Genomic DNA, 24,611 nt, shown 5'->3' on the forward strand with positions numbered 1-24,611 from the left:
TGGACTACAAATAGCAGTATTTTATCCCCTTACCTCCAACTCAAATACGAGATCTATCCTGCTATTTACCTCAGGTTTGTCAAGAAGCGGATGGGAAAACTAAGGACTACCACTCTGAAATTTCCTTTTGTAAGAAAAGAAGTATTTTACTTATAAAAAGAAAGTACAGTGCTGTTTTATATAATTATTAGAAATCTGTTGTTTCGCAGTTTTCTCATACTGAAAATAATTAAAAATAGATCCCCCCCCCCATTTCTACTACCAGAGTCTCTGGAAAACTAAGAGGGTAATTAGAGTTCCATGTAACTCGGGATAATAAATTTAATATTCGCAGTATCGGAACTGAGCTATCAGCCATTTTCCAACTTCATTTATGGAAAATCAGCATGACCTTTTGATTGGTGCTCAGGAAGAACTGTTGCATTCAGCCGGGGAAGCACAGGGCAGCGATTGAGTTTCTTAAGTGTAATATACCTGCAGAACTTGATGTGTTTGTTTCGCTGACAGATTTAACCAGTCTGTTGTCACCACATGCAGCTGAAGGCAAGTCTGAAATTTTCTGGGGCTGCTCCCTTTCTATCTGTTCCTCCTGCAATTTGTGCTGCTCGTGTAATTTGCTGTGATTCTGAATTACTCTGTTAGCTGTTTCCATGACTACATCAGTGTTGAGGCTTTCTGTAGCCATTGCTAAAAGTTCGTCATCATCTTCTCCTACATCCCAGGCGTCGCTCGTGTTGCTTTCAAATTCCTGAAATGTGCTGACTTTTTTTGCTTTTACTGGGGTCGTAGGAGGCTTGGTTCCTTGTTTTAAACTGTTTAAAAAACAAACAAAAAAGCAGCTTTTACTAATACTTGCATTACTGTAAAATTTAATTAAGGAAAAAATTCAAGTTGGTTAAAAGTGATATATTTCTGATGAAAAAGCAAGCAGATTAGGATGTCATTTTGAGAACAATAGAATAACAGAGTTGCAAGAGACCTAAGAGGTCTTCTAGTCCAGGGGTCCCCAACCACCGGGCCGCGGACCGGTACCGGTCCGTGGAACATTTCCTACCGGGCCGCTGGTTTGCTGGGTGCCGCCATCTTGTTTGACGAGAAAATGCTTCCGGGTGAGCTTTTCCGGTTGGAAAGCGGCGTTTGGGTCCTGAAGGAATCCCGTGCCTTAGTTTCATTGAAGCGGGGTGGGGCTTTGAACAAAACTAAGGTGCGAGGATTCTTTCAACACCCAAGGCAAGGCGAGCCGAGTGACCGTCCCGAGCCAGCCATCCCGAAGCCGTCCCAAGCAAAGTCCATCAACAAAGGTACAAAGGAGGAGTTGAAGGTGGCGGGAGAAGCAGGGGACAGCCGGCTGGCCAGTCGCTCGGCTCGCCTTGCCTTGTCATGCGTGCTGATGCCGGTACCGGGCCGCGGATCATTTTGTGATGCCGGTACCGGGCCGTGGCACAAAAAAGGTTGGGGGCCACTGTTCTAGTCCAACCCCCGTACCTAAGCAGGAGATATTATACCATTCTGGACAAATGGCTGTCCAAAATGGCTGTCCAGAATTTCTACTCCGCTACTCAGTTGTAGCTGTTAAAATAAAACAAGCCAAAAGAGAAAAGGGAGAGACAGATCTCAATTAACAATAAGTAATAATTCTGTATAGCTGTTAACACTGAAGTAAAAAGTCCTTCTCAAGAACTTATGGTCTTCATATGTTCTGCTTAACTTCAACGTGAATAATCATTGTACAAACGCTGTACAGTGTTTGTCTGCACAGAGTCCGTCATGCCAGTTGGAATTATCACAAACAGTATCAATCAGATATATTACAGACTTAGACTCTTCCAATATAATGCTGGACTTCACAGACATGAGATGTGGATTAAACATCACAACATGAAAACAGCTAAATCAGAAGACGGAGATTGTTTTTAAAAACACTTGACATATAATAATTTATATGCATGCATATATGTGTGTGTGTGTGTGTGTGTGTGTATAGATTATAGATACACACGCACAGAGAGAGAGAGAGAGAGACAGAGAGAGAGAGAGAGACAGAAAGACAGAGACAGAGAGACAGAGACAGAGACAGAGACAGAGACAGAGAGTTACCACAATCCATATACTACTAAAATTAATGTTGTGAACTTTTAAACAATCAAAACAATGTCACAGGGCAACAATTTTCAAATCGAGGTATCTCAAATGGATTAACCTTTCCTGATTCATGCAGTATTTCTTATGCACCTATACACACCCTTCCCCAAACCAAGCTTATCCCACACGCTTTGCCCAACTCATGCAGCACTTCTTAGGCACACACACACCCTTCCCAACCTGCGCTACCCACCCCACGTATTGTCCTTGATCTGCACAGGATTTCCTGCACTATCCCAAGCACCCCAGGTATCTGTGCCAACACAGGCCACCCTCCCTGCACCATTCACAACCATTATGGGACCTCTCACTTACCCCTGTGGCACCCATGCATTCTTCTTGAGCTAAAGGGCCTCCCCACACACGTGCCTACTTGACTCCCACAGCAACTCTTAATACTACTTCAAGACCATTTTCCCATTTAGCCACCCAAGGGCCTCCCGAGACTCCCGCTGCCTCTGCAAGTCCCTTGGATGGGTGGATGGAAGTAGGTCTCAGCCTACAGGCTACAGCTCTCCTCCGTGTGCCAGCCGCTTCTGCTGACCAGATTTTAGGCTCTGTTGCCTAACTAGACAGTCGGCTTAGGAGCAGGCTGAGGCCTGGGTAACCCTGAAGGGCAGAGAGCGGAGCAGCACTGGCTGTCTTGGGGAGGGGGGAGAACTTAGGAGGTCCGGGACAGGTGAGCTTGAGCTGGCACTAGGCCTCCAAAAGCTTCCCCCTGAGATCCACCCCATGCTCTGCTTAACGACCCACACGTTCATTTAACAATTGCAATGGGGAAAGCAGGAATAGGGGTTGTTAAGTCAGATGCTTCACTTAACTGTCACTGTAACATGCAACCATAATGGCCAGGCCCACACTGCGGTTTTAAGTTGAGGACCATTTTGGATATGTGGCTTTGGATATTTTAGTACAAAGGGCCATTTTTCTTTTTGTTCCATTTGGTCGAACAGTTTGTCTTTATTTCAGGAAGCTTGAAAAAAAAAACATTCTTCTACACATACTTGCTGATTATCTCATTTGAAGAGGAAGGGATAGAAGCTGAAGCTATTTCTTTAAAAAAAAAAACACTAGCTTATCTATTTAATAAAAATCATGACAATAAAAGCCTTTGTAAGAGGTAAAAGGTACTGCTATACAGAACATGCAATGTGTATAATCAATGTTGTATCCATAAAATCAATCTGGCTTTATAAAACAGTAGTAATATATCAAGAAAGCACTAGTAGAGAAAAAGACTGCATGCTTTTATACATTTTAGGGTTGTTTTTTAACAACCCTATGTTAAATAGAAACTTCATTAAATACAGTATTTTCAAAACTTCAAGAAGAAAATATATACACATAATGGCTTGGCAAATAAATACACAATAGGTGCTAATTAATGTCAAAAATGCTTTCATTAATGACCTTGATACTTAAAATAATACTCCTTGTCTCACATTGTCTGAATGTTTCAACTAGACAAAAGAGGGGCCTTTAATTGTCAGCCAGGATGATCCCCTCACAAAGTCAAGCTTAAGTAACCACTATCAGTCCTTCTATCATTAATCTTTCACTAAGCTAAAGCTTACACACCAACTTTACAGAAATTACAAAGCTTACACACCAACTTTACAGAAATTACAAAACTTACAATTATCCTTGGGCTCAGCCTGCTCATCTCCTACAGTTACTAATGTACATTCACCAGTAGAAAATGGAAATATTTTGATATTAACCAGTTTTCTAAGCTGGGTTTGCAACCTTATTCTGAATTCTGATTTGCGTGATAGTTGATTTAGTGATAGTTGGTGTAGATACAATAGTGATAAGATTCATTCAAACTAAAACGTACTAAATAGTTGTCTACTTTTCAGTTAAATTTGCGCGATACTTGAGCATTGCTATTTGCAAACAATAGATTATTATATGTAATGCAAGTCAATGCCTTACCCAACATACTGCCACTTATTGGAGCCAGGTACTAATTACATGTCAAAAAGCAAGAACACAGAAAAGGTATGCAAGAAAGCAACAGCAAGCAATTCCATAATTATCTGTAATGATTATGATTATAACACACCTTAGCCATGTTATTACACATATTAATGGCATCATGCAACAATAGCTTGGATTTTCCCCCCCTTAATATTTGTTCAGGCATCTATTTTAGATATGTGTAGATCTCAGGGAAGAAATCTACAATTTTTAATTTTCAATATACTTTTGGTTTATTACTTTATTTTTAAGTAATCAACCTTGACTTAGTGTCCTAGCGCTGAACCCTAACCCTAACTCGCCTCCCACTCAGAAGGTTGAGAGTTCAATCCTAGGTTAAGGCAAAGGTTTCTCTCCTAGGACACAAATAAAATATTTGCTGCAAACTCCACATGGCATCAGGAAGGGCATCCAGCCAGTAAATGCTCAGCTCTAGCCAGTCATCCTGACTCTATCCAAATTTGTTGCTTGTATCCTAACGATTTTTATTGACTGTTTCCTAGTATGATTTGATTGCTTATTGTACCCTATGACTATTATTAAGTGTTGTATCTTATGATTCTTGATTCTTGATGAATGTATCTTTTCGTTTATGTACACTGAGAGCATATGCACCAAGATAAATTCCTTGTGTGTCTGATCACATTTGGTCAATAAAGAATTCTATTCTATTCTATTCTGTTAAGGGATCACAGAGTCATAAAAGGGAGTTTAACTTAGTATAATTGTAAAAATATGTCTTTGCATCTGCTGAATTTCTAAGTGGTTCATGGCTGTCCACATGCTAACTGGAACATTGTCTAACCATGCAACACCAGTATTGTAGGAACAGCATTGGTTATACGAGAAAGAAAACTATGGGTTACATGAAGAGAAACTTAAACAAGATTGGGCATTGAAACAGACATCAGCATAAAAAAATAAATCTAAAACTTCAGCAGACACTTAAAGAGCAATTAATGTTTACTTTTTTTTTTTTTTATAAATTTTTATTATTTTTTTAACATAAAAAACACAACAACAAAACATAAAAGTATCAGCTCCCCCATATTTTTGTACACACAGTAAGTCGGTTGGTCCATCGGTTTTGTGCATTCACCTCATAGTCACAATTACAGTTACTTTATATAATACTCTTATCAATACAAATTTATAAATCCTAGTATCGCTATTAAAGAAAAAAAAAAAAATTGACTAAACTTTTATTCGGTCATGCCTTTATGAGATAACTATATTTTAAATATTTTATTCTAAAACAAATCTTATAATCATACCAATTCTATCCCAAATATGAAAAAGAAAGAAACAAAGAAAACTATTATATAGATATAGTATCAAAAACCAATAAAAAGAAAGGGAAAATAAAGTCATTATTATTCCTTATTATCTAACTTTTTATATTTTAATATTTCATCATTCAACCATTGATAGAAAAGATCCCAAACTAAATAAAATTGTTTATCTTCTTGCTCTCTAATTTCAAAAGTCAATCTACTCATCTCAGCACATTCCAAAATTTTCTTTACAACTTCTTCTTGCAATGGAATTTTCTCATTTTTCCAATTTTTTGCAAATACAATCCTAGCAGCAGTCAATACATTTACAATCAAGTGGGAGTTGGATAGATCAGAATTTTATCTTAGATTCCAAAATATAGAAGAAGAAAAAGGACAAGATTTGGTTGCTGATAATGGTAGGAATTCTGGCGGAGGCGCCGAGATAACAGAAGAGAAGATGATGGATGGAATTGATGAGATATATCGAGTTTTTACAAGATATGCGATGAGAAATAACCTACCCAGAGAAGTTCATATCAGATTTATTAAAAATCTTTGAAGACACAAATATTGCAAGTAGCAAGAGAGAAGCCACTGAAATACAAAAGTAAAGAAATTTTGGTTTTAAAACAAATACCTAGAAGAGTGAGAGAGATGAGAAGAGAATACCGATTCCTGACTAAAAGGTTATTGGAAAAAGAGGTGTCTTACAGGTGGTTGATTCCAGAAGGATTGATGTTTACGTGGCAGGAACAGAGACATAGAATTGATTCAATTGAGAAAGCAGAACTGTTTTGTGCAGAGGTTTTTGGAGGCAGAGAAGGAGGAGCAGGAAAGGAGGTCCCATCAATTGAATCCCAAGAGGAACAAATGGAGGTTGGAAAAGAAGAAGGTGCAGTAGGTGGACAAGTGGATATTAAAGATCAACGTGAGGCAAGACCCATGAGAGTGGTGAAATCTAAATATAAAACATAATTATGGAAGAGAAAAAAATTGATTACAATGAATATAAATGGACTGAATTCAGCTGCTAAGAGAAGGAAGATTTTTCATAAATTAATGAAATTAAGGTTCGACATAATTTGTTTACAAGAAGTTCATATTAAAAAGCAACATGAACAATTGTTATTACAACCAAAATTAGGGAAACTGTTTACCTCTTTGACACAATCCAAGAAAAGAGGGGTGGTTTTATATATTAAAGAGGCCATTCCAGCAAAAATGATTTATACAGATGATGATGGGAGAATATTAATGGTAGAAATAATGGACAATAATAGAAAGATACTTTTGATTGCAATTTATGCACCGAATGATAAACAGGTAGAATTCTATAGAAAATTACATACTAAGACTGCCGAACTTGACTATGCTAATGTAATTATGATGGGAGACTTTAATGGAATCGTGGATAATAGACTTGACTATATTGCAACAACAGTAAAGCATAACAGGAAAACTCTTCCTAAATCCTTTTTTAAATGATAGATGAATTAATTTTAAAAGACATATGGAGAGAAAGAAATGATAAATCTAAGCAATTTACGTTCTATTCAAATAGGCATCTATCATGGTCCAGACTAGATATGATTTGGATCTCAACAGGTTTAATGTCTAGTATTCAAGAAGTAAATATTGAAACAAGTACTTGGGCTGACCATAACCCATTGACAATTGAATGGAAGGGACAAAGGAAAAGATCGAGATGGACATTAAATAATTCTATTTTAAAGGATAAGGAATTTATACAATGGATGGAGAAAGAATTGGCCTTCTTTTTTAAAGAGAACAGAAAAGAAGACACCTCAATACAGAATGTTTGGGACACAATGAAGGCCTATGTTAGAGGCTTGATAATAGACTATACAAGAAAAAAAGAATAACAGGAAAAGGCGAACTCTTAAAGCCTTGGATGATGAATATAAGGGACTTGAAAAAGAATTACAGAAAATGCCACACAGAAAAGATGTTAAAATGAAACTGGATATAACTAAACATAAAATGGACTTAATAGAGAAAGAAGAACTGGCACAGAAAATTAGGAATGCTAAACAGAATTATTTTGAGGATGCAAATAAGCCAGGTAGATGGCTAGCATACAAATTGAGAAAGGAGAAAGAGTCGAGGAAAATACCGCAGTTAATAGACGACCAAGGTAAAATTTGCTATGGCAGTAAAGAAAAAAAAAGAGATTATTTATGATTTTTATAAGCATTTGTATAAGAAAGAAGACATTGATGAGGAGAAAGTTAAACAATACCTGCAGAATGCAAATCTACCTAAGATACCTAAAGAGATTGAAGAAATGCTAGAAAGTAATATAACAATGATGGAGTTAAGTCAAGCACTTAAGAAACAAAATAATGGAAAGGCACCAGGTCCAGACGGGTTTCCTGTAGAATTTTATAAAATCTTTCAAGAATCACTGTGTATTCCACTGTTAGAAGTTATGAATGAAGTTATGTTAAAAAGATGATACCTAAAACATGGTCAGAGGCTTACATTACACTTATTCCAAAAGAGGAGGCGGACCTACTGCAAATCAAGAATTATAGACCGATTTCTTTACTAAATGCAGATTATAAAATTTTTGCTTCAATATTAGCAGAAAGACTTAAAAGTACTTGAATAACTTTATCCACCCAGACCAAAATGGGTTTTTGCCAAAGCGACAAATCAGAGACAATATGAGAGTAATTCTGGACACCCTGGAATACTATGAGGCGCATCCTGAAAAGCAAATGGCTTTGATATTTTTAGATGCTCAAAAGGCATTTGATAACGTGAATTGGAGATTTATGTTACTTTTAATGGAACAGATGGGCTTTGCTAGAAGATTTATTCAGGCAATAGAAGCAATTTATAATGAACAAACAGCTAAGGTAATGATGGAGGGAGAATTTACAGATCCTATTAATATAAGAAAAGGCACAAGACAAGGTTGTCCTCTTTCTCCCTTGATATTTGTATTGACTTTGGAAGTGTTGAATAGAAATATCAGAGAAGATAAAACTATAAAAGGAATGAAAATTAAAAAGGAAGAATTTAAACTACAAGCCTTTGCAAATGACCTAGTCTTTATCTTGAAGACCCTATAGAAACAGCCTCTAAACTGTTGGAAAAAATAGAGGTCTATGGGGAGGTGGCTGGCTTGAAAATAAATAGAGATAAAACAAAGATTTTGTCAAAGAATATGTTGCTGAAACAAAGGGAAGAGTTGGCAGAACTGTTAAAAATTCAAGTTACAAACAAGGTTAAGTATCTGGGGATATATTTGACATCAAGATGTAGTACATTGAAGGAGAATAATTATATTAAACTTAAACAACAGATAGCTCAAGATTTGAAAAAAATGGGAGAACTTACAATTGTCATTAATAGGAAGGATTTCAACAATCAAGATGAACATTTTACCCAGAGTCTTATTTTTGTTTCAAACAATACCAATTAGGCTTGGAAAAGAATATTTTGAGGATTTAAATAAAATTGTTTTGAAGTATATATGGCAAGGCAAGAAAGCAAGAATAAAGTTAAAGCTTTTACAGGATGCTAGATTTAGAGGAGGGTTTGGTCTGCCTAATTGGGAGTTATACTATCAAGCTGCAAACTTGACGTGGGTCAAAGAATGGATAACATTAAGGAAAACCAGATTGTTGACATTAGAAGGTCATGATTTGTTGTTGGGCTGGCATGCTTTTTATGGTACAAGGGAACTAAAACACAGGGTATTTTAGAAGACATTATATACGGGAGTCTCTGTGGTTGAATTGGGAGAAGATAAAAACAGTGTTATTTGAAAATTCCAGTTTGGTTATCGACGATAGAAGCATTTTCTTATCCTATAATTTATAAAAAGGAACAAACAGTTAACTATGGGGAATTATTAGATGAAAAGGGTGAACTTAAATCGATGCAAAATTGGAAGAACAAGGTATACAGATGAATTGGTTTTCATATTTGCAAATTCATTCAAAGTACTATGAGGATTCCAAAGCAGAGGGATTTTATGATAAGCAAACTGACTTGGATAAGATTTTGATGGGTACTGATGAAAAGATGATTAAAAATTGTATGGTTATTTATTGCAAATTAAGCTTGAGGAAGAACAAGTTAAAGAAACTATGATTGCGTGGGGAGGAATTTTGGATATGGGATTGATTTAGAGAAATGGCAGAAATTATGGTCGCAAAATTATAAAATGACAATGTCTACAGCCTATAAAGAAAACTTGTATAAGATGTTTTACAGGTGGCATTTTCCCCCGACAAGGATAGCAAGAATGTTCAAGAACAAATCCGAAAAATGCTGGAAATGTCATCAGAAACCTGGTTCATACTATCACATGTGGTGGACTTGTGAGGATGCTAGAAAATATTGGACTAAAATTCACATGTGGCTGGAAAAAATGACAAAGAAGCATATAGACTTGAAACCGGAGTTTTTTCTATTGGGAATACTACCAGATACTTATAGTAATTAATGTTTACTTTTGTTTTATAAACTTTTACTACCAGTACTGAAAAAGCAGCCATAAACTGTGAATTGCCACTCCTGAGACTCTAAACAGTACTCCTTAGAACTGCAAGCACTGTTGAAAAATCTATTATAACTGAGATAGCTGAATGACTAGGGGCCTATGGTTTCTCTCTGTTATCACAACAAGGATCCTTTGTTTACTTTTCTGATCTATGAATCAGTGGTGGGATTCAAAAAATTTTACTACCAGTTCTGTGGGCGTGGTAAGGGAAGGATACTGTAAAATCTTCAGTCAGAAGTGGTATTTTCCGGTTCTCCGAACAAATCAAAATTTCCGCTACCAGTTCCCTGAACTACTCAAAATTTCCGCTACCGGTTCTCCAGAACCGGTCAGAACCTGCTGAATACCTCTGCTATGAATTAGACTGAACTCTATTCATTAGATATATTGACATATCCTGACATGATATCTTACAAGAGTCGTCATATCAGCAGAATGTATTCTGATGTCCACAGTAAATTCACTAGAAGAAAACAGATCAGCTTTTCTTCACAAAGAGTAAAGTCAGCGAATGAATGTGCATCCCTCATATAGAGCAATGTAAATCTGTAAGACTGCCATTCCAAGGTCCTAAAATATGGCTTGCGTATTCCCAAATTATCACAAATTTACTGTAATGGGAAAAAAATGAGACAATGTTCTATATGCCTTTCCAATTTCTCACAGTAAGAAAATGAAACCACTGCAGTAAATAAATATGAACCAGATTATAGTTCATATATAAAATCAAATTAGTGTTTGTTAAAAAGCAGAATTTCCTGCCTGGAAATAGGCAAAGGATATAGCATTAGTATCACCAAAGTAAATCACAAAGCTTTCATTTTACATAAAGAAATGAGCAGTATTCACATACAACTAAATCCAGGATTTAGTGTTTATGTTGAATAAGTTACATGCTGGTACATAAAACCTGTTCATTTCTGTTTTCTATTTATGCAATCAAATGAAACGGAGAAGTCATGGCAAGAGTAATCTAGTTACAGTTTCACAACATAAAAGGAGATGCAAACAACAATTCAGAATGTATTGCTAAATTAAGATTCTGGCTTGTTTGCAAGCAACAGAGCAGAGTCTTAAATGAAACGAGACAATTCATAACTTTTGGGGCATCCTTTCAAACGTATTTCTTTGCCAGATTCCTCAGTGCCTTCAATAACAACAGAGCTTCTGATGTTCTGTCTTCACTGGAAAGGTTGGGATACATTCAGAGATGTATCTCTGCCTTCAAAACAGCCCATTTTGAACGATATAGCATAGTCAAACTAAAGCACAGGAAATATCTTATGACATTTTGTATTGTATCACAAATTGTTTCATGATAATTTTTATGCTATAAAATGTTTTATCATAGTTTCCCAAATTTCAGTTCCACAAGAGTCATCAGTCCTGGATTTCAGATGCATTCTGTAAGTTAGCCCATATGAAGTACCTTGATTAAAAAAAAAAACCTTTTCCCTATAATGCACTGTTTCACCTAATTAAAGGTTATGTTATGATTTTAATAGTATATTAATACAATATATAATCCGTTAATTAATTTCATCAGTTTATGTAAAGAGAAGGAAAAAAATACAGTTAAAATTGCATGCTGCAGTTCCTTTTAAGCTATAGTACAGTAACAGAACAGATACCAAATGTAATTTATAAACATTATGATGAAGTTACTTTGTGTTTAAACATTATAACTAAAAATGTGAATATGACTCAGTTGATTAGGCTATTTGTATCTCTGAGTTTTTAACAAGAAATGATTACTTACTTCTTTAAAATGCATGGCATTAAATATTTATTCAATAAGCTAACCTAGCCAAAATGGTATTCCTTTGTATTCATGAGGACACTTATGCCAGAAAGAAGCAGAATAGGAATAAGACTAAAGCATTTACTAAAGCTTAAAATAAGGCAGTAAGATTTTCACAAAAATAAAGTCCCTCAGCCACAAAAGAAAAAAAAAACTTACTTTCCATGCAACAGTGGATCAAAAGGAGGATGCTGAGCTCCATATACATGTTGAATACTAAAAAGAAAAATAAGAGAAATAATATTCAATTCAATTACAGCAAGTCTCTAATACTTGGAAGTAAATCCACAAAATGTGAATGTGGCATATTCAATAACTTTCTATAGCAGGTTTCATAATACCAAGTTCATAATTATACCGATTACAGCCTACATGAAAGGATCCTAACAACTTTCAAAATATGGAGACGCTTATAGGTCATCACTGGAGCTTTACAGTAATCTCAATCTCATCCCTAACTCCAAGATGAAACAAAGAGTTTGGAAATATGATACAACTGCCTTCTTTCTTGCAGATGGACAAAGCAGCAACTTTAGAATTCTGAGCCTGACTACCATGAGTGCAAAAATCAAGACAATTTCTAGATGACAACAAAGAATTCAGGCACCCAATATCCCTGTGCTACTGAATCTAATGAACAGATTTTTGCAGTCTAGATCTGGTAGCCCTAAATACTTACTGAAAAGAGGAGGAGGAGGAGGAGGAGGAGGAGGAGGAGAAGGAGGAGGAGAAGGAGGAGGAGGGAAACGAAAACAACTACTTGGCTATCTCACTTTCCATGGAAGCACTTACCACCATCCAGTTCTGAATGGAGGAAAAAATCTACTAGCGAAATTTGTAACTTGGTTAAAAAGACCATCCAAAAAAGATACAGGCTGGTTTTTATAACTAATAGGTACACTACATAATACTAATACCCACAAAAGGCTAACATTAGGCTGGCCACAACCTTTGGAAAGCCTTAAAGATCTGGTTGTATTACTGATCATAGGAGTCAGGAGGTTAGTCTAAGCCTATGAAATAAATAAATAAAATAAATAAATTAAAAAATTATTAGCAAATATAGTTATCTCATGCAGATTTTGTTGTTGCTTTTAATGCACTGTTGGCTGCCCAGAGTCACAATGGCAAGATTTGATAGAAGGGGCTCTTCTTGCTTTTGATAATCCATTTTTGGGAATTCTTAAGAATTATGTGAAAGTGGAAAGTGAACACAGATGAAAAGGAAATTTGAAGAAAACAATTATCTCCATATGTGAACAGATTATTTTACAATCTACTCCATTGGCTAGAATCAATGTAGCCAATGTGGGATCAATGTTGATGTATTTTTTTAATCTATCACTCATTTTCTAAAGTTATTATTTGTTTCCTAAAATAGTAATCAAATTGATAAAAATTCCCCCCAAAGCTAGTTTATTGTTGAAGAAGACTTAAGAAAGAACAGTACTTAGAGCAAGTGTGTCCAACCCATTGCTTACTGGTCACATAGTCTTGGACAGCTACTAAATTTACCACTATGCAAGGTTTGAAATAAAGACTTTCTAAAATGGTCAGCAAACCTTTGCATTCCATATAGCTGCTTCCCTAAGCACTAATAAATTATGTTATTCGGAATGCAAAATATCATTATTACTGAGAAAATAAAACTCAGCAGGAATTTGATTCATAGAAACAACCCTGATTAACCCTCACTTTAAAATGTAATAACTGAATGCTGCAATTGAAATGTAGTATATGTTATAAGAAAGGCTATACTCTACTCTTTCCTGGAATAATTTTTCTTTCCTTTTTTGATTTTATTGTCAACTCATAAAACATTTTCTATACACATTGTATAGTTGTCAACAGAAAAGGAGGGGATTTCAAAGAGCAGGCAGCAGTGTAAGTACATTCCATTCATATTCATTCCATTCATATTTTCTTCAGAGACTTATTAGATGACTGAAGCTTCTGCTGTGCGAAAATCTAATTGGAGAGCATGACTCTTGGCTATGGAGGTGTTACACTGAAGAATATGAATTATGATACACCCAGAGGGGTGGGGGGGGAAAGCAGGATCAAGGGTGACAGTGAATTACGTATCTCAGAATCGGCTACGCCCAGATCATGCCGACATGTTGACTTCTAATAAATCCCTTGAAGTTTTGGGAGTGTGGCTCCTCATAATTCAATTGGAGTAACTGCCAGAATCCTGACATTTGTTATTTCACTGAAAATTGTATACAATCTACATAAATGTCAGAAATGGTTAACAATTTTTTTTATTTATATTATATCGAAGTAGGCAAAAGAGATTTGATAAACCTTGTATTATTAAAATGCTTTCAGGTGCAACGAAGATGCTGAAGTTATTCTGGCAGACGTTATCATCATTTAATGGAGGAGATTCAATGACTCTGGAAGGTATCATACCAAGAACAAGTTTATTGTCTACATCCAAGTCCGTTCTTCATTCCAAGCCTTCATCTCAATTTGCCATGCTAAAATTTAGAAATATCATATTCTACCTGATGTAACATTCTTCCTACCCAAAATAAAGAACTATGTGAAGCAAATCATCCAGATTTATAGTAATCCAATGATTTGTTGCTCTTCGAAATTTATATTTCCCAAAAAGCTTATTCCTTTCAAAATATTAACTAGTTATTATGAAAATATATTTTACTCAACTGAAGTCTCTTCCTATCAAAGATTTAACAGCTAGAAAGTTTTTCTGAGAGGAGTTGGTTATGTATTGCAAACTATTGTGACAAGTTTGAATATGTATTATTTATTATATTGTAATATGTGTATGATAATTATGAAATACTTGTGCATACATATTGATTTCTTAACAGATTATGTTTCCAAGTTTGAGAACTGTAAGACTTAAGTTTATACAATCACTACCAGTGATTTGAAGCACTTTGAAGATTTGAAGGACTTAATATTTTATTAAAAACTTTAATTATTACCATCAAAATAAACTCTCTAATTCATAACTTTAGTTCTATAGATAAGCCCAAAACTACTCTCAGTACTCTACATATAGTAGCCTGTTTTGATTAAAACTGTGACAGTGTTCCTTACTAAATGTATTTACAATACAGTAAGCTGCAATTGCTTAACTATATTTATACCTTCCATTGTATGTAAAGCTTGGTTATAAAGGAATCATTTAATATTTTTCCTAGCAAAGAAGCTTTTAATGGCTCCTCCCTCTAACCTGAGCAAATACCCATCTTGATCTTCCAGGATAACTCCTTTTTCTGTTATCAACACCTTCTGTTGCCTGTGCATGAAGAGCAATCCAGATCTCTTGGCTAAAGTACCTTCTGGTCAAATTGCCTTTAGAATCTTTTTAATGCCCAGTTTCATCATTATCTTATAACGATGCTTCCCGCATTTTCATCAATTAACATTGGCCTCTAGATTGTTTTCCAATAAGACTGGGTCAAATCCAAAAGCTTTCTGTTATCTTACTCTCTCCTTTCACCATTCCTTAGTTGTGATTTTCAAAAAAGCTTGTAATTTTCCAGGTGAACTTCTCTAATTCTGAAATGGAGAAATTTATTTATTTTTATTCTGTTCCTAGAAGACTTTCTAACATTGAACGAAAATGTATTCCTAAAAATCCAAATTAAATCCAAGCAATCCCGACAAAACTATGCCTCCTACATTCCAATTCAAGGTCTTTGTGAGAAAATAACCAATAATAGGTTCTGATAATTGCTTTTCCATCATAGATAAGGATGCGAGGTATGATTTTTCACCTTAACAGAAAAATTAAAGGGACAATGTTCAACAAACTGTGATGTTTCAACCCTCCAAAATTCTATGCTATATAATCTAATTTATTCCTACTAGTCTAAGTTTTTTGCTTTAGCTTCACTATTATGCAAGACAGTTTTTAAGTTAATTTTACCCCATTTTACAACTTCCTTGCCACAGTTGTAAAGTGAATCACTGAAATTGTGAATAGACTAAAAATATAGAAATATAGAAATCACAGAAAAAGAAGCAATCAAAAGAGACTAGAAACTAGAGTGATTGGACACACAAGGAATTTGTCTCCAGTGCATAAGCTCTCACTGTACCTACAAACAACAAAGTGATAAGTCATAAGATACAACAATTGATAAAGCATAATATACCAATAGGAAAAGGTAGTAGGAAAGATGACAGGTGAGAAAGATGAGAAGATGGAAAAGATGAGAAGAATAATAGCAATACAATGTACTACATAGGTAAATAGTGTTAGGCGTAAGATAGTGCTGTGGAAGTTAGGTATTTAGCAGAGTGATGGCACGGGGGAAGAAATTTGTTGTTTTGGCATACGGTGGCCTACAGAGGCATCCTGAGGGGAGAAGTTGAAACAGTTTATGTCCAGGTTATGAGGGGTCTGTAGATATTTTCTCAGCCCTCTTTCTGGCTTGTGCAGTATTGGGGTCCTCAATGGAAGGCAGGGTAGTAGCTATTGTTTTTCTGCAACTACCCTGCCTTCTTTTTTCTGCAATCTACTATCTGTTGAAGTCTATACCTATCCTGTTTGGTTGCTATGCCAAACCAGACAGTTATAGAGATACAAATGACAGGCTCAATAATTCCTTTGTGGAACTTGATCAGCAGATTCTTGGACAATCTGAGCTTCCTTGGTTGACACAGGAAGAACATGCCTTTTTAATGATGGTTCTAATATTAGGTGTTCCTTTCAAGTCCTGAGAGATTATAGAAACTTGAAGGTCTCTACTGTTGGTAAAAAACTTTTAAGTGATTCTGCCTTCCCTTTGATTCTGCTTGTCAGAAAGTGTCACTTCCCCAGGACACTGCAACTGTCATAAGCACATGACACTCACAGGGAATTTGGAATTTTGATCACGTGACCAGGGGGATGCTGCAGCGGTCATGTGAAAAAAAATCATAAATCACTTATTTCAATGCTGTTGTAACTTTGACCTGTCAATAAACAAATGGTTGTTAAGTGGAAGACTAACTTGTATACAATACTGTTGCCAACTGAACTTAAAGAGCCAGCTTTCTCTATGAGATATTTATGAATTGGGTTCCCCCCACCCCAAAAAACACAGATTTTTGTGGCCAGGTCACAGAAATGCAAAATATACTTACGGCCTCTCAGATTAAAATCCAAAGCACTCCATTCTGAGGCTTCAGAAAATCAAAAATAAAAGGCCTCCCCTGGGCCTCAGAATTTAGGGATACCTTACAGAATCCAAGAAGGACACGAAGTAATTTCTTCTTCGGTGACTGCTTCACTTTATTGTCCATTCTTGTTTTTATCTTATCATTTCAACCGTAACAAGAACACAACAGTGTCCAAACACATAACTAATTTCTTGACGATGCTTTCAGAATATCTATCAGCAAGAAACGAAAACAGCTCCGAGAATTGACACCGAGAGATGCCTTGCCTCTGGATGGTCGTGTTAAAAGTTATTTACCTGATACTTTATTCTTGATTTAAAGGTAGCGGCTCCACCCAAGATCATCATAAAGTCTCACCTCTGCTAGTTACTGCTCCTACCGCCCTGCCAGGTCCTCGTTTCTCACTGGAAACATTGGCAAAGTACTTCCAGCAAACTCGAACTGTCTACCATGGACATCACTCCATTCCCAAGAGGCCTGTAAGGGGGCGTGCATAAGCGCACCAGCGTGCCTACTGTCCCTGCCTTACTATTCCCATTTATTCTTACTCATTGGTTATGTATATACTTATACTTCTTTATACTTATATGCTTATATGTTATGCTCATACTTATACTTGTTTTCTCATACATGCTTGACAAACAAAAAAAATCAATAATAAATAAATAAATACTTCCAGCAAACTCATCACCATTGTAGAGCCAGGGTGCCGAAGAACAACCGCCGCCGCCTTCGCCCTCAAGCCCCGGCTTCTTCCAACCACCCCACCCCACCCCCCGTTTCCAAAGCCATCGCTTCATATCCTGAGGAACCGAACGCCTTGCGAAACGGGGAGGCGGAAAAGGAGACGCGACACCGTCGTGCCTCTGCTCAAAATGAAAACGCCCACCTACTTTCCCCCCCGGGAGAAGCCCGTAGAGCCCGACCGCCTTACACGCTCCCGCTTAGGCACCCCGCAACTTTTCGCCCGCTTACCTGCCCGGCACCCGAGACGCGTTCCGCTTCCAAAACTGCTTCTTCCCCGCGTCGCTCGCCATCTTCCCGTCACCTCATAGCCCTTCTTCTCCGCAACGGGAGCGGCGAACGGGCACAGGATCCGATGCCCGATTTCGACCGGCAGGTCCCGATTTCTTCTCCAACCAAGGCCGAAAGGTTCGGGGCTCACTCCATCCCGGCCCCTTTCCCTTTCCTCAGAGACCTGCGCGCGGCCATCTTGAGACCCCAGAGCAATCTCTCTTTCTATTGGCTCCGAGCATCAGCTGTCCCTTGCGCCCTATCACAAGTGAACATACTTCCGTGTGGGTTCAAGGAAGCCCGATGAAGATCAGTAAATCCTATTGGAGAAGAGTTGGGATTTCAATCAATGGGAAGGCTTCGGGCAGAAGCGAGGGTTTTGTCGGTCACCGATTGGCTGTTTTAGCATTCTTTTCCCGCCCTCATGAAGAGCGCTTGACAGAAGTGCTGGCTTTGCAGAAGGACAAGCACAACAGCAGCAAGAAGTGTCATCGCCGCCCTGTCATTAGTGGCATCGTAAACTGACCTGACGTCAAAACATTAGCACAGAAGGCTGTATTTAAATAGGGTTGATCTTACATCGCCTTGATTCATGTAATTGCTGAGCTTGAGCTGCACAAAAATCTTTTTTGCGGGGATATCAATAAAAAGTAACAGCAATTTAAGAACTACGATCATTTCAAACCTGACAATAAAACCTACGAGATAGTAAAAAAAAAAAAATCTAAAGGCTAGCATTGTCAAGATGATGGAATAATATTAAAACACCACGATGATTGCACATGGGCCCATAATATTAAAATGAGACTGTTAACCAAAAAATGAAAATAGAGTAGGAAATGCAAGAGTATAGTATTTCCTAAAGCAGGGGTCTCCAAACTTGGCAACTTGTGGACTTCAACATGGCTGGCTGAGGAATTCTGGAAGTTGAAGTTGGCAAGTTTGGAGACCCCAGTGTGGTCCTAAGCACCCTGAGGGTCCCCCGAGATCTTTGGATCCTCCAAATGAAGACAACCTGTGGGTTAAAAAATACATTAAAATCAAGCCATCATAAGAATTGGTAGCAGAACAGGTAGTCCTTAACTTAGAACCATTCTTTTAGCAACCGTTTGAAATTACAATGGCACCGAAAAAAGTTTTAACAGTCCTAGCACTTAAGACCGTCATAGCATCCCCATGATCATGTGATCAATATGCTTGGAAACTGACATGTACAGTATTTAGGACAGTTGTAGTCAGGGATGGGATTCAGCCGGTGTTACTACCGGTTCAGTGACTACGTTTTGCACGTACATGCAAAAAAACATTAAGCTGTGCTGTCCGGACAGCTGAAAAGCACTGCGCGCTGGTGCACAGCATTTGAAAAGTCTCTTTTTTCCCGCTTTTTCAACCTCAGCTGTGCCACGCAAAGCAGCTGAGGTTGAAAAAGCAGGAAATAAAAATCAGGTAAGACCCCAGGCAGGCGGGTGGGCGAAAACAGCAGCAAACACAGAACCGGTTCAGTGTCTGCTGCTCTTCAGAGAATAGAATGGAATTCTTTATTGGCCAAGCGTGATTGGACACACAAGGAATTTGTCTTGGTGCAAATACTCTCAGTAAAACATAAAAGAAAAGATACATTAGTCAAGAGTCCAGAATCATAAGGTACGACACTTAATGATAGTCATAGGGTACAATAAGCAATCAAATCATATTAGGAAAATCAAATCATACTAGGAAAAGGGCAGAACCAGTAGCATTCCACCCCTGGTTGCAGTCCTAAGGTTATGTGATTGTCATTTGCAACTTTCCCAATTGGCTTCTGGCAAGCAAAATCAGTGAGAGAAGCCAGATTTGCTTAACAACCACATGATTCACTTAAGAACTGCAGTGATTAACTTAACATCTGGGGGGGAAGCAATACATTTGGGCATGATTCACTGAACCGCCTTGCTTAGCAACGGAAATTCTGGTCCCAGTTGTAGTCAACCGCTACCTGTAGTGCATGAATCAATTTTCATTTTCAATATAAATTGCTTATAAATATAATCCAACAAAAGCTCCTTTGGAATCAACCATATTTTTAAAAAAGTAGGAAGGGATCCTGAAAGAAAAAGCTTAAGAAACACTAGAATAGAATAAAAATAGTATAAAAACTTTAATAAAGTTAAACTTCATTAAAATTTAACTCTGATTTAACACAATGATGTAGAAATAGAGGAAAAAAATCTCTGTTTTAAATCTATGGAGTTATGATCAGAGATAAAATACAATTAAAAATACACCATAACATGTAAAACATACAATTAACATTCTTGGTTCATTTGTTAGTAGATTCTCAAAGTAGCCACACAAAACTTTGTAATTGCATCAGAAGCATGCTGGTTTGTACTGTAGTCAATCATTCATAGGTGTCCTGACATTAGGTCAAGGTTGTATGTGTAGCAGAATGACACTGTATCAATAGATAAGATAAAAAAAATGATTAGGGAATTTGATTAGATTCAGGGTTAGTAGCTCACAACAGGTATCAACATAAAATGCATCGTAGAATAAGATATATCTGATTATTTCAATTAATCCCTCTCTGCATGGACATAGTCCAGATTCAAAATTCTCTCATCTCAAATGTATTGGTTTATATCAGAGTAGATAAGTTCAGCATGCAGTTCATCAAATTTCCCTGGGTACTTCTTTTTTATAGGTGTGTAATTACATACTCCTGAACACACTGATACACAGAGCACAATTGTTCAGTTTTCATGGCAACAGCACAGAAACTTTGCTGCTGCCTTCTTCCAGAATGTTTTATTTTTACTTCCCATTCTTCACTGATTACTTGATGGTCTCCCTCCCATCCAAGTACTAATCAAACCTAACCCAGCTTAGCTTTCTGAACATAGACAAGGTCAGCTAATTTAATCTTTCTACAAAAATGTTAATATGAAGATTTATAAAGAAAAAGCAGGAATTTCTTATTATTTGCTCTTTTGGCAGGCTTTCACAAAAGAGAAAAGACAGACTGATTTTCCTTACACATACATACACACACATCTTGATTTCACTGCAGAAAAGTAGAACTTTGTCCTAAGCAGAGCCCTACAATCTTTATTTGGGATCCATCTAGGGTCACTGTTAAATCAGAAATCACATCCAAATATTTGGCACTGTGACAGCACAAGAGCATGACCTGAAAAAGGATACTCAAATGAGGACAGAAACCAAGATGGGACAATTAAGCAGGCAGACACAGATATATAATAATTGCCAAATGCATCTAGCACATGCAGGGATACTTGATAGCAAATGGTCACTTATTTGCCTCCCAGCCTTCTAGGGCCTAGCCATTGCAATTATTGGACTGGATGGCTAAGCCTCTAATTCAAGGTCTGTCATAAGGAGAATATGGAGAATAAGGAGTTGAAGTCCACAAGGAAACTTGTGGACTTCAACTCCCAGAATTATGTCAGGAAATTAGTTCTATGTTGCTTCTCTCCTTGATTAATTTCCATCCATTATTTCTTGTCTTGCCTTCTGGTGCTTTGGAAAATAGACTGACCTCCTCATCTTTCTGGCAGCCTTTCAAATATTGAAACACTGCTATCAACCCTAGACCTTATTTTTTCTAGACTAGCCACACCCACTTCCTGCAGCCATTTTTCATCTTTAGCAGGGGCCTTCAAACTTGACAGCTTTAAGATTTGTGGATTCAACTCCCAGAATTCCTCCTCCAATTGTGTTACCTCAGGAATTCTGGGAGTTGAAGTCCACAAGCCTTTTTTTTATATATATAAAAGTTTTTATTTTTTAAGACAAACATATACAGACAAAACATAAAAACATAAAACCATCTTCCATTTTATATACATACAGTGTGTCAGTTGGTTACAAATCTTTTGTGCTATCCTTTCGTAGTCATTACTCACAGTTTATATACATTTTCACATTGTCAAACTAACTTATGCTTATATATTTATCAGTTATTAATCATCCATGCCTAAACTATTTATTCCATCATTTTATACGAGATATTCCAAATTTTATTTTGAAATTTATATTGTACTTTCATCCAATGGTTATATATGTCTATATTATATTTTATATCAATTTATTGAACTTCTATTACAAAATTATCTAATCTATTACATTACCATGTTTTTTTGTCCAACCATTGATAAAACAAATCCATATCCCTTTAGCATTAGCATAGTCTTTAGCATTTAGCATACCTTCAATGCGGGTTTCGATTTCTCTCAAAGCTGTTCCGTTTGGAAGGAGAGTGAAAAGAAAAAAGTTTTCCCTTTGATATCCATTCGCTGTCCTAGTAAGACTCATCACTGGGATAGGACAAGTAAATATATGGTTGGAGGCAATCTTAAACTTCTACAAAAAATTCAGATCTCATTGATTTGCACATAATTAAAAAAAGAACCATCCCAGATGCAGTTATTTGGAAGAACCACTATGATACAAAAATTAATCCAAGTGATACATCCTCACAGTGGATTCTACCTGAAACCACCATCAAAAAGCATCACACTAGTCAAGCGCTGTAACAATCACAGATTTAATCATTTCTGCCTCCCTTATGACACAAACATTGGATCTAAGGTGCAGATACTTTTCAGGATCATGTGAACCCACTGGCAAAACCTACACGGAATAGTTACAGCATGAATCTTCTAGTGGACAGTTTGTGAGTTACCTCTCATTTTGAACTTCACCAGGTCAAGAATTTTGAGCAATGGAAAATGCAACTCATTGTCATACATTGAAGACTGTAGTTCTACACTGTTGTTCATCCCCCAAAGCCTACTGAGTTATTTGTGTGTATCGAGGAATCAGCAGTGATAAGCCGCCTGGGAAAGCAAAGGAAAATAATCAAAACTATTAAAAAGTGAAAGTTAGAAATATTTCGGACATGTGATGTGACACCTGGAAAAATACACCATACTTCATTTAATCCTCTAGGGAAAGATTGAAGGCAAATGAAGTCCAGGAAGAAGAAGAACATCATGGCTTCAAAATCTAAGGGACTGGTTTGGACAAAACTCAGCAGCACTTTTTTGCGTGGCTGTTGATAAAAATAGGATCACCAACATGATCGCCTATGTCCGATGACAGATATGGCACAACAAGAAGACCATGATCAGGGAATCACCAAACAGTGTTTGTTAGAAGTCTTTAATTTGACATTCACCCTTTGATATATGTCTAAAGCAAGGGTCTTCAAACTTGGCAAGTGTAAGACTTGTGGACTTCAACTCCCAGAATTCCTGAGCTAACATGACTGGAGAAGGAATTCTGGGAGTTGAAGTCCACACTTCTTAAAGCTGTCAAGTTTGAAGAGCCTTGGTCTAAAGAGCCACGAACAATATATCTGAATTTTGCACAACTGATGTTAATTCTAACATCTTATTCCTCTGTCCTTCAGACAGGATATTTAGTTATTCTCACTGTATAAACTCAGTATGTTGTTTACTGATCCTTCATGTTAGAAGATTTGCAGATTGCACATGAGAAGAACTGCCTCTAGTAACTGAAGTTGGCACCTATGTCCGTGTGAGTGACACGGTTATGAAAAAATTGTTGCAGGGTCCTTATACAGATAAATGGAAACTTAATTCAGGGAGTGTCACTGTCTGTAAAAAAAAGAAAAGAAAAAGAAAACCAAACCATATTTGACAGTCCACAGAAATGATAAAAGATTAATACATAAAATATTCATTTGGTTTACACAAGTTTGATCAAATACAGTATTTATGATATCATGGATATAAGCAGGCTGTCATTTTATACTATTAACATACAAACTCTAAGGTGGTTGGATTATGTTGCTCTCCTGTTGGAGCTCTCTAATCATAAGTATAACGTACTAAGTATAAGAACAAATGTATTTGGAATAGTTGATTTAGACAGAGAAGCACAATGGTATTTCCCTTCTCTGTACAAAATACATTTTGATTTTTCCACACCTTGCATTTATTAAATTGTCCTAAGAACATTCTAGTTTTTGCTTCAAAGCCACATGAAATTGCAATATAAAATCAGGATATTTTATCTGAATAAACCTGTCAATCCTTGTTTAGGCTCATATGCCTTGATGGATTTGCGTTAGGGTCCATAATTTTGATAGATCTTTCAGATTAATCTTTGATTGGACAGGGATATCTTTAGAAATATTAAAAAGTTGCAGTTTCCCCAATAATTTTATAGAGGTACCCTGATAAAATGATGCTTAATACATATGCAGAAGGCAGGGTTCCACTCTAAAATTCCAGTTGTTTTCCTGTCACTAACACTTCTCCATTCTCCTTAAATAGCTTTTCAAGAGTGATCAGGCTAAGATTCAGTACACCTTCTCATGAGTCTGAATATATATACATATATATATATATATATTTTATACATATATAAAATAGTGTGTGTGTGTGTGTGTGTGTGTGTGTGTGGATGAACATAATACAGAAGCCTGATGATGGCAGATGAGATTCTGCCGAAATGTTGCTACAACTTTAAAAGCACAACTACAATGACATGGGAAAATATCCCAACAAAGCTGAATACCATATATATATAATTTTGAACTTGGTTGTTTTCTTGCAAATATTTCATTATCAAACTAGGAAACATCATCAATGCATCATCAGAGAGAATAAGGACCCTATTGTCAAATTCCACTTAAGTCTGATAAATTATACCACCTGTATGTTGAATACTTGAGGGAATTCAAGTG

At 36.6% G+C, this 24,611-nt stretch overlaps 1 protein-coding gene across 2 annotated transcripts in view; it reads right to left on the minus strand.

Moving 5' to 3' along the window:
- TBC1D22A (TBC1 domain family member 22A) overlaps nucleotides 1–18,182 on the minus strand; it is a 115,774-nt gene extending 97,592 nt beyond the window's left edge. The window contains exons 1-3 of one of the 2 annotated variants that reach the window (XM_026702992.2): nucleotides 17,858–18,182; nucleotides 11,897–11,953; nucleotides 475–812 (exon numbers count right to left, since the gene is read on the minus strand). In XM_026702992.2, coding sequence (XP_026558777.1) covers nucleotides 475–812; nucleotides 11,897–11,953; nucleotides 17,858–17,919 — 457 coding nt within the window. In that variant the 5' untranslated portion in view covers nucleotides 17,920–18,182. The remainder of the gene's footprint in view (nucleotides 1–474; nucleotides 813–11,896; nucleotides 11,954–17,857) is intronic. The other variant, XM_026702983.2, reaches the window with a different exon arrangement.
- Nucleotides 18,183–24,611: the final 6,429 nt, after the last annotated feature.

Source organism: Pseudonaja textilis, chromosome 5 (assembly GCF_049901715.1).
Source record: "Pseudonaja textilis isolate UNSWEBS1 chromosome 5, rPseTex1.2, whole genome shotgun sequence".
NCBI lineage: Eukaryota > Metazoa > Chordata > Lepidosauria > Squamata > Elapidae > Pseudonaja > Pseudonaja textilis.